Source organism: Primulina tabacum, unplaced genomic scaffold (assembly GCF_025594145.1).
Source record: "Primulina tabacum isolate GXHZ01 unplaced genomic scaffold, ASM2559414v2 Contig540, whole genome shotgun sequence".
NCBI classification, from domain to species: Eukaryota; Viridiplantae; Streptophyta; class Magnoliopsida; order Lamiales; family Gesneriaceae; genus Primulina; species Primulina tabacum.
The window spans coordinates 27929-39671 of NW_027459780.1; the positions used below are offsets into that span (position 1 = coordinate 27929).

General features: G+C 33.6%; 1 protein-coding gene and 1 pseudogene across 1 annotated transcript; one reads left to right on the plus strand and one right to left on the minus strand.

Annotated features, from left to right (window-relative positions):
• The first annotated feature begins 1049 nt into the window (after window positions 1-1049).
• On the plus strand, window positions 1050-5046 carry LOC142534474 (la-related protein 1C-like). The gene is made up of 8 exons (XM_075641345.1): window positions 1050-1331; window positions 1450-1816; window positions 1942-2022; window positions 2094-2241; window positions 2359-2431; window positions 3099-3170; window positions 3461-3482; window positions 4949-5046. Exons 1-8 carry the CDS (start codon window positions 1050-1052, stop codon window positions 5044-5046), a joined length of 1143 nt encoding a protein of 380 aa, XP_075497460.1.
• Window positions 5047-8565: 3519 nt separating this feature from the next.
• On the minus strand, window positions 8566-10300 carry LOC142534475 (NEP1-interacting protein-like 1; annotated as a pseudogene).
• Window positions 10301-11743: the final 1443 nt, after the last annotated feature.

Below are 11743 nucleotides of genomic sequence, written 5' to 3' on the forward strand. Positions count from 1 at the left end.
TAGAATGATTAAAGCAAATTATAATCTCTATATTATCTAAGAACAGAAGTAACACTCATGTTCTTATTCTCACCATATTTTCAAATTTTGAACATCCAATCCTTATCTATATTTTTGAAAGTATAGTTATGTTATACATTAATTATTATTTATTTAAAGTATGGTATTAAAGATAAATCGGCTATTTTTTTAGGAAAAATTAATATGACAATAGTAAATTTTATTCTTATTTAGATTATTTATTTTTTAGTAATTTTAGAGTAAGTTTTTTGTTTTCTTATCTAATCTTGTATTTGAGTTTTATTTAATTCTATCAAAATTTTCTAGCAAAAAGTTAATGTGAAACAATTTGAAATACAAAGATAAGATCTTCTTAATGATAATTTGGAGATAAATTATATCATCACCATATGTCAAAATTTTAAAAGTAAAACTTGATATAAATCACCTTATAAATCATTAAAGATTTTTCGATTTTTAAAAACATAGGCTTTGTTTTATAAATAAAAGATATCGGATTTTAAATATCGATTATTTTACTTCTTGTTTTTTTTTTTTCGAGATATAAAATATTATTTGTTCCGATATAAAATAAATAAAATTAACCTTTATCTTTTTATCTTGATACTAAATACGTATATCCTAATTAAATCCGAGCTGTAATTATATTTGTCGTAGGAAACTAATTCCCCGCTTCATTGCTATATATACGGGGAGACTAGAACACTGCACTTTTATTTGCTTCCGAACAAGAAAACGGGCGGAGATAGGCGATTTCGATTTCGAGTGGGAATTTTTGGGTTTTCTTTAATCGATTCGATTGTGTTGGTGGGTTTGATGTTCAGTTGCCTGACCTATTTTTTTGTTTTCTGCAATGGCTACTGCTTCTGACTCCTCCGCCTCTGTTCATCTGTAATTCTGTTATTGATCGCCATTCACGGCTCGCGTCGCCTTGTTCATGTTCGAGTATCTCTGATCAGAAGCACGTTTTGCCTTCTGAATTTTCCTAAACAAATTAATCGCACCACCTGCTAGTTTCTTGGCCGAGGATGGGTCAGGCTGAGGGAAGTGAGAATGTTGGTGTAACCAAGAAGTGTGTTTGGAACAATCCTGCTAATGGTGTTGCTCCGCAGGTTGGTGCTTTGATGGGGACAGCATCTTGGCCTGATTTCTCCAAATCAGCTCGTGCTTCCACGAAGGCTTCTTCGAGTTCGACTGATTCTCTGAAGAACGCTCTCACGAACCAATCATTCTGTCACAGGTTTATTATTTCTGTCATTGTTGTTCTCTATATTTTGGCCCTTTTAATCTACCTGTTCAATTTATCTGATGTTCTTAGTTGCTTGGGTTTTATTATATATGCTTCTAGTGCTATTATGAACTCGATGATCAAGTTTTCGTACAAGTTAGACTGCTTTCCTTACGAAATTTTCTTTTTGTGAATAATAGGGGACGTCAGTTGACTCTTGGTCTTCACAGGAAGTAGCAACAAATTCAGCTTCGAACCATGAATCTCCTATCCGCCAGTGTTCTCCGGAGCTAGGTGGTGACAGGACAAGTCACAGAAACATAACAGCCAACGGCAGCTTTTCTCAAGCACCAAATTCACACAGTTCTGTGGTTGAAGCGTCTCCTTTTAAGCCAGTGAAGTCCAGCATCTCTTCGGGGGTATCTCCTAGGGACAACACACGTTGGGATGTTGGACAGAGAGGAGGATCTCACAGTGGGCATGAGCCACACCATCCGCGTGGTCCTTTTAGAAGGAACAACAGTGGACCGCAACTTCAAGGGAATGGTTCTTCTAATCATGGCCATGGTAGCAACACGATACCAGGAACGTTGGATTGATGATTGGAGCTATAACCATCAATCTTTTGGCAGCAGAGTAAACCTTGCACCCCCAGCAGAGTGTCGCCTCTCGGCCCTTCATACGTGGTCCAGTTTCAAGTGCTCCTTTTATTCCTCCACCTCCCCCTGTGGGTGCGCGGCCCTATGGTCCCCCAGTGTTCTACAATGGTGAGGGTTTGCTGCTTTGAGATACTTGCTTCTGTAGATTATCTTGCGTGCTAATTATATTTTGTTTCAATTTGCAGATGCTTCATCTTTTACGTATTTTGCTCTTGGACCCCACCCAGGTTCACCCGGGCACATGCCTATGTTTCCATATGCACCAATGTCGTCTCCCATACCTGATCCTCACTTGCCTTCCAAAATTGTGAAACAGATAGATTATTATTTTTGGTATGTTATTTTTGTTATGCATACTAAATGATTCATCCGCTCATTGCTGTCTATTTGCGCATGGTATCAACGCTTGGATTCTCACATGTATCTTGCAGTGATGATAATTTGGTGAAGGACACATATTTTGCGCCAGAAAATGGATGTGGATGGATGGGTTCCCATAAACTTAATAGCAAAGCTTAAGAAAGTAAGTCGGTCAAATTAATGAAAAATTTCCTGCTTATGCTTATTTCTTATCCATTTTATCTAAACTAAAACTTGCGATTCTTTTTTGATTGTTGGTACATAGAAGAGAAATTTTGAGGCTCTAGATCAGAAAGTTGAAATATCAAAAGCTTGATTCTTAATTGGAATTTAGTGAGCAATATAGGTTAGAATTTTGAAATGTTTCGGTTTTGTTAGATTATTCTTGGATGAAATAAAATGACAATTGATATCTAACTGTAAGACCTTGAGTTATCAGAAGATTTATATTGATATGGAAATGGTAAATTTGTATGACCAAGAATGCACATTAGAATCATGGTACACTCTTTTTAGTTGGTTTCATTAGGTAACAATGATACTATTTTGAGAATGAAGTACGTTGGACGGGTTAGTTATTCATGTAAGTTGTCTTTGGAGTGGAATTTGGAGATGCCTGCTCGGATCAAAATCATCTCTGGCTGAAAATCTTGCCTGCCATGATTTGAAACACCAAATCGACTGTTAGTGCTGCCATTTAACCTCTTATCATAGTCACAGAGGCAGCTGGATATTTTATGGCTGATCATATCAAACTTTTTAAATGATTTGCCACCTATTACGATGAGACTTAACTATGAATACTAATATTATACATTCTCAATTTTCAGATTAGGGAGCTGACAGACAATGTCCAACTTATATTGGATGCTTTGCGAGCTTCGAATGTGGTGGAAATACAGGTGAAATGTATCGCATATTTGATCTTCAGCAATACCACTTTTCTTATAGTAAATCTTTTACTAGTAGTGTAGTCCAAAATTTTACTGAAAAAAACAAGTGAATATGCGATTAACTTATGAGCAAAATCTGTTAATATCCACTTTTCAGCTTTCTCATGCGACTTGTTCTATATATCTATAGACTTGTTATCCTTTGGGTATTTGTAGACATTTCATCCCACGACATGCACTTTAGATAGAGTATTGGTGGTTTCTAACTCATCTAGGCGATTTTTTTCTTACTCTTGCAGGGAGAAAAGGTGAGGAGGAAGGGTAATTGGAGAAAATGGATAATGCCAACCTTCTTGTATTCTACATGATCAAGTCCTCAATTTCTTTAATGAGCAATATAGGTTAAGAAGTAAAATCATTGAACGAGGAACACTGGTTCTTTAGTGGTTTTTTTAAAATACAATTGTGCATTTTACGATGTCCTTTACCAAGTACTCTAATATTTTGCCAAAAAATATTAATTTTCCGTCAAAATGTTTTTCTAAAAAAGAAAGATATATCATTAATATTGAAATATATGTACTACAATAAATGATAATTTCAATTATTGTTGTATTGATTATATCAATTCATTTAGTTCAAATTTGAATTTAATTCATTTTATATTAATTCAAATATAATTTATATATTATATATTTTTTATTCAAATTGAAACTAAACTTTATTGAAAATATAAACTAAATTAAAAATTTTTACATTGATTATATCAATCAATTTAATTTGTGATATGATTTGTGTTACTATGATATATTTAATTTTTATTACAAACTGTATAAATAAATTTTAAACACAAATGATTACAATGTTATATATATATTATATATATATAATTTTGATATCCTGCACACCTACGTGCACACCTCTGTGAGCACCGATGAGGTGTCACTCATCCATTCGATGTGTAATTTTTCTATATTTCATCACATCCAATAGATGAGGTGACACCTCGTCGGTGCTCACAAAAGTGTGTACGGTAGGTGTGCAGGATATCAAAATTAATTATATGTGTGTGTACTGTAATAAATGATCACTTTAATTATTGTTTGCATTGATTATATCAATTCATTTAATTCAATTTTGAATTTATTTAAGTGTTTGTATTAATTCAAATGTAATTTATGTATTATATGTTTTTTTATTTTTTTACTCAAATTGAAACTAATCGAAGATAGCCTAATTGGGGCAATCCATGGTATTTTTCGATTTCTAGATAATTCACTGTTAAGTGTTGTACAATTATGCCAAGGAAATGGGAATCCTGCTGGCTGCGGATCAACTTTTGAAAACTAGATAGATATCGAGCACATAATTAAACAAGAATAAATGTTATAAATATTTTGAAATATATTTATACAGATGGATTTATTTATATATTTCGAGCATGTTTTAGTTTGATATTTTTGAGTATAGAATAATGTGGGAGCATGTTTTAGTTTGATATTTCGGAGAATATATCACCCAAATAAATCATCTACTCTTGCTAATATACTATCCTCCAAAAATTAGATTTACTAGTATTTATCACATTATATACTATCCTCCAAAAATTAGATTAACTTATGAGCAAAATCTGTTAATATCCCCTTTTCAGCTTTCTCATCCGTCTTGTTCTATATATCTATATATCCTTTGGGTATTTTGTAGACATTTCATCCCACAACATGCACTTTAGATAGAGCATCGGGCTTTCTAACTTATCTAGGCGATTTTTTTTCTTACTCTTGCAGGGAGGAAAGGTGAGGAGGACAGGGTAACTGGAGAAAAGGATAATTCCAACCATCATGTTTCCTACAGGATCAAGTCCTCATTCTCTCAATATTTCTAGTCTGCATATACATGATGAAAAGACAAACACGTAGTTTCTAGCGATACTATTATCATAGGTGGGGACTTTGAACACACAACAACTCTATATTTTAGGCTGCTTTTCAGAGTTTGTGGTGGTCTCTAACTCATCTAGGCGATTTTTTTTCTTACTCTTGCAGGTAGAATAGGTGAGTAGGAAGGGTTACTGGAGAAAATGGATAATGCCAACTATCCTGTATTCTACAGGATCAAGTCCTCAATCTCTCAATATTTCTAATCTGCATATACATGATAAAAAGACTAACACAATTTCTAGCTATATTTTAGCCACCGTCGGAAGATATTGGTTTACTTCCACTTATTTCTTATAGTCGTTGGTAATTTAGTTGGATTCGTGATTGTCCAGAGTCTATTGCCTCTCTTTTTTTTTATTTTTTTCCCCAGAAACATCTTATATTATATTGAAATATTGGATATGAATATTTCTGTTTGGTTTTTATGTGATTATTTTACTAATTGCATCTTTATCACTGCGAAAATTATAGATATTTTCAATAAAATATTTGAAAATCTATAAAGTAAGACTAAAGAAAATATTTCATCTACCCACATAGCGATTAATGTGTGGCCACGAGCATTAAATAATATATTTTTTGTTATAATATAAATTGTTACGGTGAAAATAGTTTGAATCATACTCAAAATTAGTTTACTACGTACGTTTTGGTTTTGAGCCGAGTATGATATTTTTGAAATTATATATAATGGATCAACACTAGTAAATCTAATTTTTGGAGGATAGTATATTAGCAAGAGTAAATGATTTATTGGTGATATATACTCCGAAATATCAAACTAAAACAAGCTCCAACATTATTCAAGCTCAATATCAAACTAAAACATGCTCGAAATATATAAATAAATCCATCTGTACAAATATATTTCAAAATATTTTATAACATTTATTCTTGTTTAATTACGTGCTCGATATCTATCTAGTTTTCAAAAGTTGATCCGCAGCCAGCATGATTCCCATTTCCTTGGAATAATTGTACAACACTTAACATTGAATTTTCTTGAAATCGAAAAATACCATGAATTGCTCCCATTTAGGCTATATTCGACTAGTCGTTTAACAGAAGCTTTCGAGCGTGAACAGTGAGGTGCACTGGGCAAGTGCGTGCGTGCGTGCATGCATTGCAAGGCTAAGCGTGCTTGTCTTCGGACGATAACCCCTCGAACGAGGGCTTGCAACTTCACCAGACTTTTCTGAATGCCTTTCTAGCCTGTATAAATATATGCAAACATGCATTATGTTATCATAAGTAATATATGGTTTAGGGCATGTTTGTCCAATAAGTCTGACCAAAATAGATTTTGATTATCTGTTTATTAAAAGTAGGAATTACTAAAATAATTTGTCATTGTCCGTATTTGGAATCATTTTTTCGCCTGAGTGCTGCCATGTTTTCAAACGTATGGATAATATTCAATACTATGTTATGAGATACAAAGGAAGACAAGTTATTACATTAAGAACAAATTTTGACTCATAAAATAATCAAATTTCAATTCAAGCCAACTTACAAGATCATTTTCGTCTTTTCTAACAAAATTCTCTCTATATATATATGTTTGCGCGCGAATAAGTAAGACAACCATATCTTCTCTTGACAAGAAATCTGTACCCATAGTCTCTTCATACAAGATGTTGCTTATTCATTGCTGAATCTTCCTTTTGTTGTTGTTGTGCACAATCACAATACTAGAATAGCTTTCGTGATCGGATGATGATCGTTGGAAAGTTTTTTCACGACGATTCGAGATAGAGGTTTTTTCCGTTTCCTGTAATGAAACCCATTTTGGCTGTCGGCTTTGAGATTTAAGAATTGTTAAATGTTGGGACTATTCAAGAGTAGAGAGGGGAATGAGTTGAGTGGGTAGCATGTTCTTCTATCATCGTGCATGGATGAATTGTTTGGGTCTTTTGTCGTGTATCTCTCGCGAAATACCTATATTGCCCTTGCTAAACACGTTTGTTTTGGATTTCACGGTGGTTCTTAGTTCATATTTCAGGTATGGAACTGAAATTTGAATCAAGAAAGATTTTAAAGTTTGAAATCGGTCATTTTTTTTGTAGGGAAAAAATAAACTTTTCGATCTATTAACTTGTTACATTTGAGTTTTGATCGACTAAATATTTAAAATTTTACTTTAGTATAACTTCAAATAAATTGCTAACAATACCGAAATTTTTTTTGTAAACATTGAATTATTATTATTATTTTTTTTTTGAAAAGATTGAATTAGTTTTGGTCTTATCAATGACATGTATTTTGGACCTTCATACAGAAGTAATTGCGTAACTATGCAATATTTTGTGAAAAGTAAAAATAATTTCAACGTCTCGATACCATAAAGATTTGAAGTTGTTTTAAGAACAAATATGCATTTGGACATATATTTTAAAATCGTTTTTATAATTAAAAAGTAGTATGTTTCGATTTTTATCGTACCTTTATTTCTAAAAATATAAAAAAAAAACTCTCAATTGTTCTTTGTAGAACACCTTTTTAAAAATATTTCACAAAAAATTTATCCAAACACATGCTTTTATTTTTTATTTGTAAAATACTAAAAATATTTGCTCAGCCGAGCCTTAATTTGTTTTGGTTCAGAAAATGTAGTTGAGATAATTTTCTCCTAATTTTTATTTTCGATTCCTTGAAAAAAAAATAGAAAAAGAACCGCTAATAAGATGAATATACTTTTTTTAAAGAAATTATTGCAAAATGAATGATAATGCATTCTTTTTCAAATCCAAAAAGTAAACAGTATAAAGTTGACTGTCCTACTTACGTAGTATTCTATCGATCATGTATGTATGGATTGGGAGGAGGACTCTCCATTCTCATTGATATATAATAAAAAAGTACTTTCATTTTATCTCTTTAGCTTAGGAAAGTTCTTTAAAAAAACTAGCTTTCTCACGGACTTGTAGCCAATTTTAGAATTCTCAAAATTTTCGTATGATTGGAGTGAGAGATTTTTTTCATTACATGGTAAACAGGTGATTTCGATTGTCATAAAAGATAATCTGAAATCCGATGTTATAAATTAAAATACTTACACTTAATAGATTTTTTTTTTAAAAAAAAACAAGAATAAAGAGTTACACCAGATGAGCGTTAAAATTAAAATGGTTAGAAAGTGCAAAGCATGGTTGTGAATGAAGTGAAAATCAAGCAAGAAAAATTGAACTTTATTGATAAATAAACTATGGAACAATATTTATAAATGAATAAGAATGAAAATATATTATGCGCCTGTACTAATTTGCATAATTTACGATGATTTATAGGAATAGTCAAATTATCCACGTCATACAAGATGGATACGATACAATGCCATGTAACAACACAACTAGTGATGATAAGAAAATACTAATAGCAAACAAACATTGTGTGTACGTAGGATCTGTGAGGGAATACAAACCACACCTCAAAATTTTCTTTACAAATCGTGATCAAGTGCAGAGACCGAACACGAAAGATGTTGCTCAGAAACTACATACATAGAGCTGCACCTAGCCAATCTAAAACTACGGATTTATTGAACAAATAGAGAGGCCGTATACGAGTAAGAGGATATCATCAAGCTGGTGTTTCTCGCCGTACAAAAAGAGCATCAAAATACTCTTCTACACAACGGGCAAGAACCGTGTCTCACCAGCCAAGAGTCGATGCAAGGTAGATGAAACAAGTGGTGACAATGAGGTAAACTTCGCACGGTCTCCCCTAGCTGAAAGTCCTGCGTATATTTAAAAGCATGGGACAGATTCTTCTAAATCAGTTCAACTTGTCGATAAAAGAAGTCTATATACAAAGAGCTCAAACTTTGGCCAACACTTGAATAATTACAATGGCCTCTTCTGAAATTAGGTGGATATAAATGAATACCCACAACGAGTGTAGATGTAGGATGTGTCGTATGCGTAATTGCTTTGTCATAGAAATTACGCAAATTTCATAAATGTCACTATATAGGCCAAAAGTCAAGGTGCACTGATGTAGTTTATCTAACAAGAGACAGATAAAAAGGGAAAGAAATTAGAACAGTACCTGAAGGCAAACAACAAGAGACTCCCTCTCCGGAAGTATCAACAATGTCGTCTCTTGCAACCCTTATCTTGGGAACTTTTCAACTGTGTCTACTAACAAACCATTTGCCCCGCCAGTGTCAAAAATGTCGGGAACGTCTTCAAATGTTGTTTCTACAGCTCCCATCTGATTAACGAAGAAAATTTCGTAAGTCAAAAAAGTAAAAATACTGTCATCCCTATTTCAAAGAAAAGCAATCGAGCAGCATAATACCTGACTTTGCACGGCACTTAGCATAGCTGGACCAATACGCTCGCGGACAAGTCTGCCACTTAGAAGGCTCACTATCACATCAATCTGTACAGTCAGATTATTAGCTCCAAACTCAATCAGATTACTAAACATGCTATAAATCTCGAAAGATTGAATGCCAGAATTATCACGTCTGCAATTGAATAGTATTGACTCAAGATTATTAATCCATTCAATAGATAAGACTTACCAATACAGGAGACACTGTATCCCAGATTCATCGGACTGCCACAAAAGAAGTGATGATTCAAAGACTTCGATGGAGTAAACAGCACCGGATATGGCACCAACCGAAGCCCCTCTAACAATCCACTTTCTGTCTCTTGGCCAATAAGCGCTCCAGTCATTGCTCCCAATATGGTACCAACTGCATAGCAGGGACAGCTCCTTCATTAGCATAAAGAATAATTCGAGAGAAAGTACTACTAAAGATCAACATCCCTCTAAAATTCGGTAGTCGCTGCGTGAGACGTTTCTGAAAAAAATAATCATAAGGTGATTGAAAAATCACCTTTAATCAACTCCAAAAACCTATACAGCACAAAATTCACATCCAAAATCCTACGCCACACAATCACAAAGAAAATGAAAACTGCATCCTTGGGGTTCTCAGTATGAATGATGGTTTCTTCACATTCTCTGTCACCCAAGGTCCAAACATAGCCTAAAATTATAATTTCTTTAAATGTTCTAAATCCCCAAATATGCTGAAAACCCCCAATTTGCGGGACATAGCAAAAACCTAAACCCTAAAACAATAAAAACCACGGGAGAACAAATCAATGTTAAGGAAAAAACACATTATAATTATGGGGTGGGTGAAACCACCAAACCCCTTGAATCGTGATAACCCACCTGCATTAGAAGCGTACGATCAAACCAAAATCAAGAAATTGAATCTACAACCACTCAAACCAAATGGTTCCAATATGTTGTTTGTACTTAAGAAGTCTACTGCAAACAAAAAATGTTGAAACATATTGGAACCATTTGCAGCAAGGGAGGTGGAAAAGGAGTGTGGATTGGCAGTCCTCACTCACCCAAGGCACCTAAGCATGGCCCTCGTCCCCCTTCTCGTCTAAAATGCACTGAGATGCGCAAATTGCAGCTGTTCTCTTCCAAGAATCCCCATTTTCTTCAAAATGTTGGTGCCATCCTTTTTGCCGAAACCTGTCTGCAAATCCTTGGCTTCTAATAGAGCCCTATTCTACGAGGATGAACTGTGCCAAGCGGTTGCGCAAACAATCTTCGTTGATTTTTGCTGTTTTCTGGTATTATTTTGTTCCAATATGTGTATAGCTAGAACATTGGCATGATTGCTTTTGGTATAGTTTCTGGAGATTTGGAGTAGATTTCTATCATGATCTTTCTAGTCAGTTTAGGTGCTTGTGAATTTTGGGGCCTAAAGATTCTGTTGTCATAGGAAATCCGCCGAATCAATAAGTGGTTGAACTTCTAGAACTTAAATATCATCTTGACCGTCGGTTGAATTACTGTTTGAACAGTCTAAAACACCCTGTGGATCACCAACTACTACACCAACGTCGAACTGGTTCCAGGATACATCAAATCCTGCATCAACGTCCAATCTTAGTGGATTTGGAGAAAGAGGTTTTCAAACAAAAAACTTCTTCGAAGTCATCTAACAAAGATATTGCCCAATCGATTCTGAATTCTCCCAACCGATTATAATGTGCTAGTGCATTAGTAGGGACAATAGATCTAACACAGTAGTCGATTTCAACTGGTTAATAAGACAAGACGAATCTTTAAAATATTTATTTCATTTCATGTTTTCTTATTCTATTAGGGTGTGTTTGGTACAAGTGATGAGATAAATAAATGATTAATTATGCTATAGATAATCAAACATTATGTGATACTATTAAGATTGTTTGGTTCAACATTTTGAATATGTGATTAGCTTTTAAATATTGAGTGAGTCTCATGTGAGACCGTCCCACGGATCATAATCCGTGAGACGGGTCAACTCTACCCATATTCACAATAAAAAGTAATACTCTTAGCATAAAAAGTAATACTTTTTCATGGGTAACCCAAATAAGAGATCCGTCTCACAAATACGACCCGTGAGACCGTCTCACATAAGTTTTTGCGTATTAATAAAATTTAATATTATACCCTTGTTAAGTTTACTTATTTGTTGTGCTCAAAGCAATACATAATATTAGATAATAATAATAATAATGTTAATAATGACGATATTAATAATCTTTGAATTAATATGTGTAAATATCATAAAATTAAATATAATAAAAATAAAAATATTATTGATAAGCATAA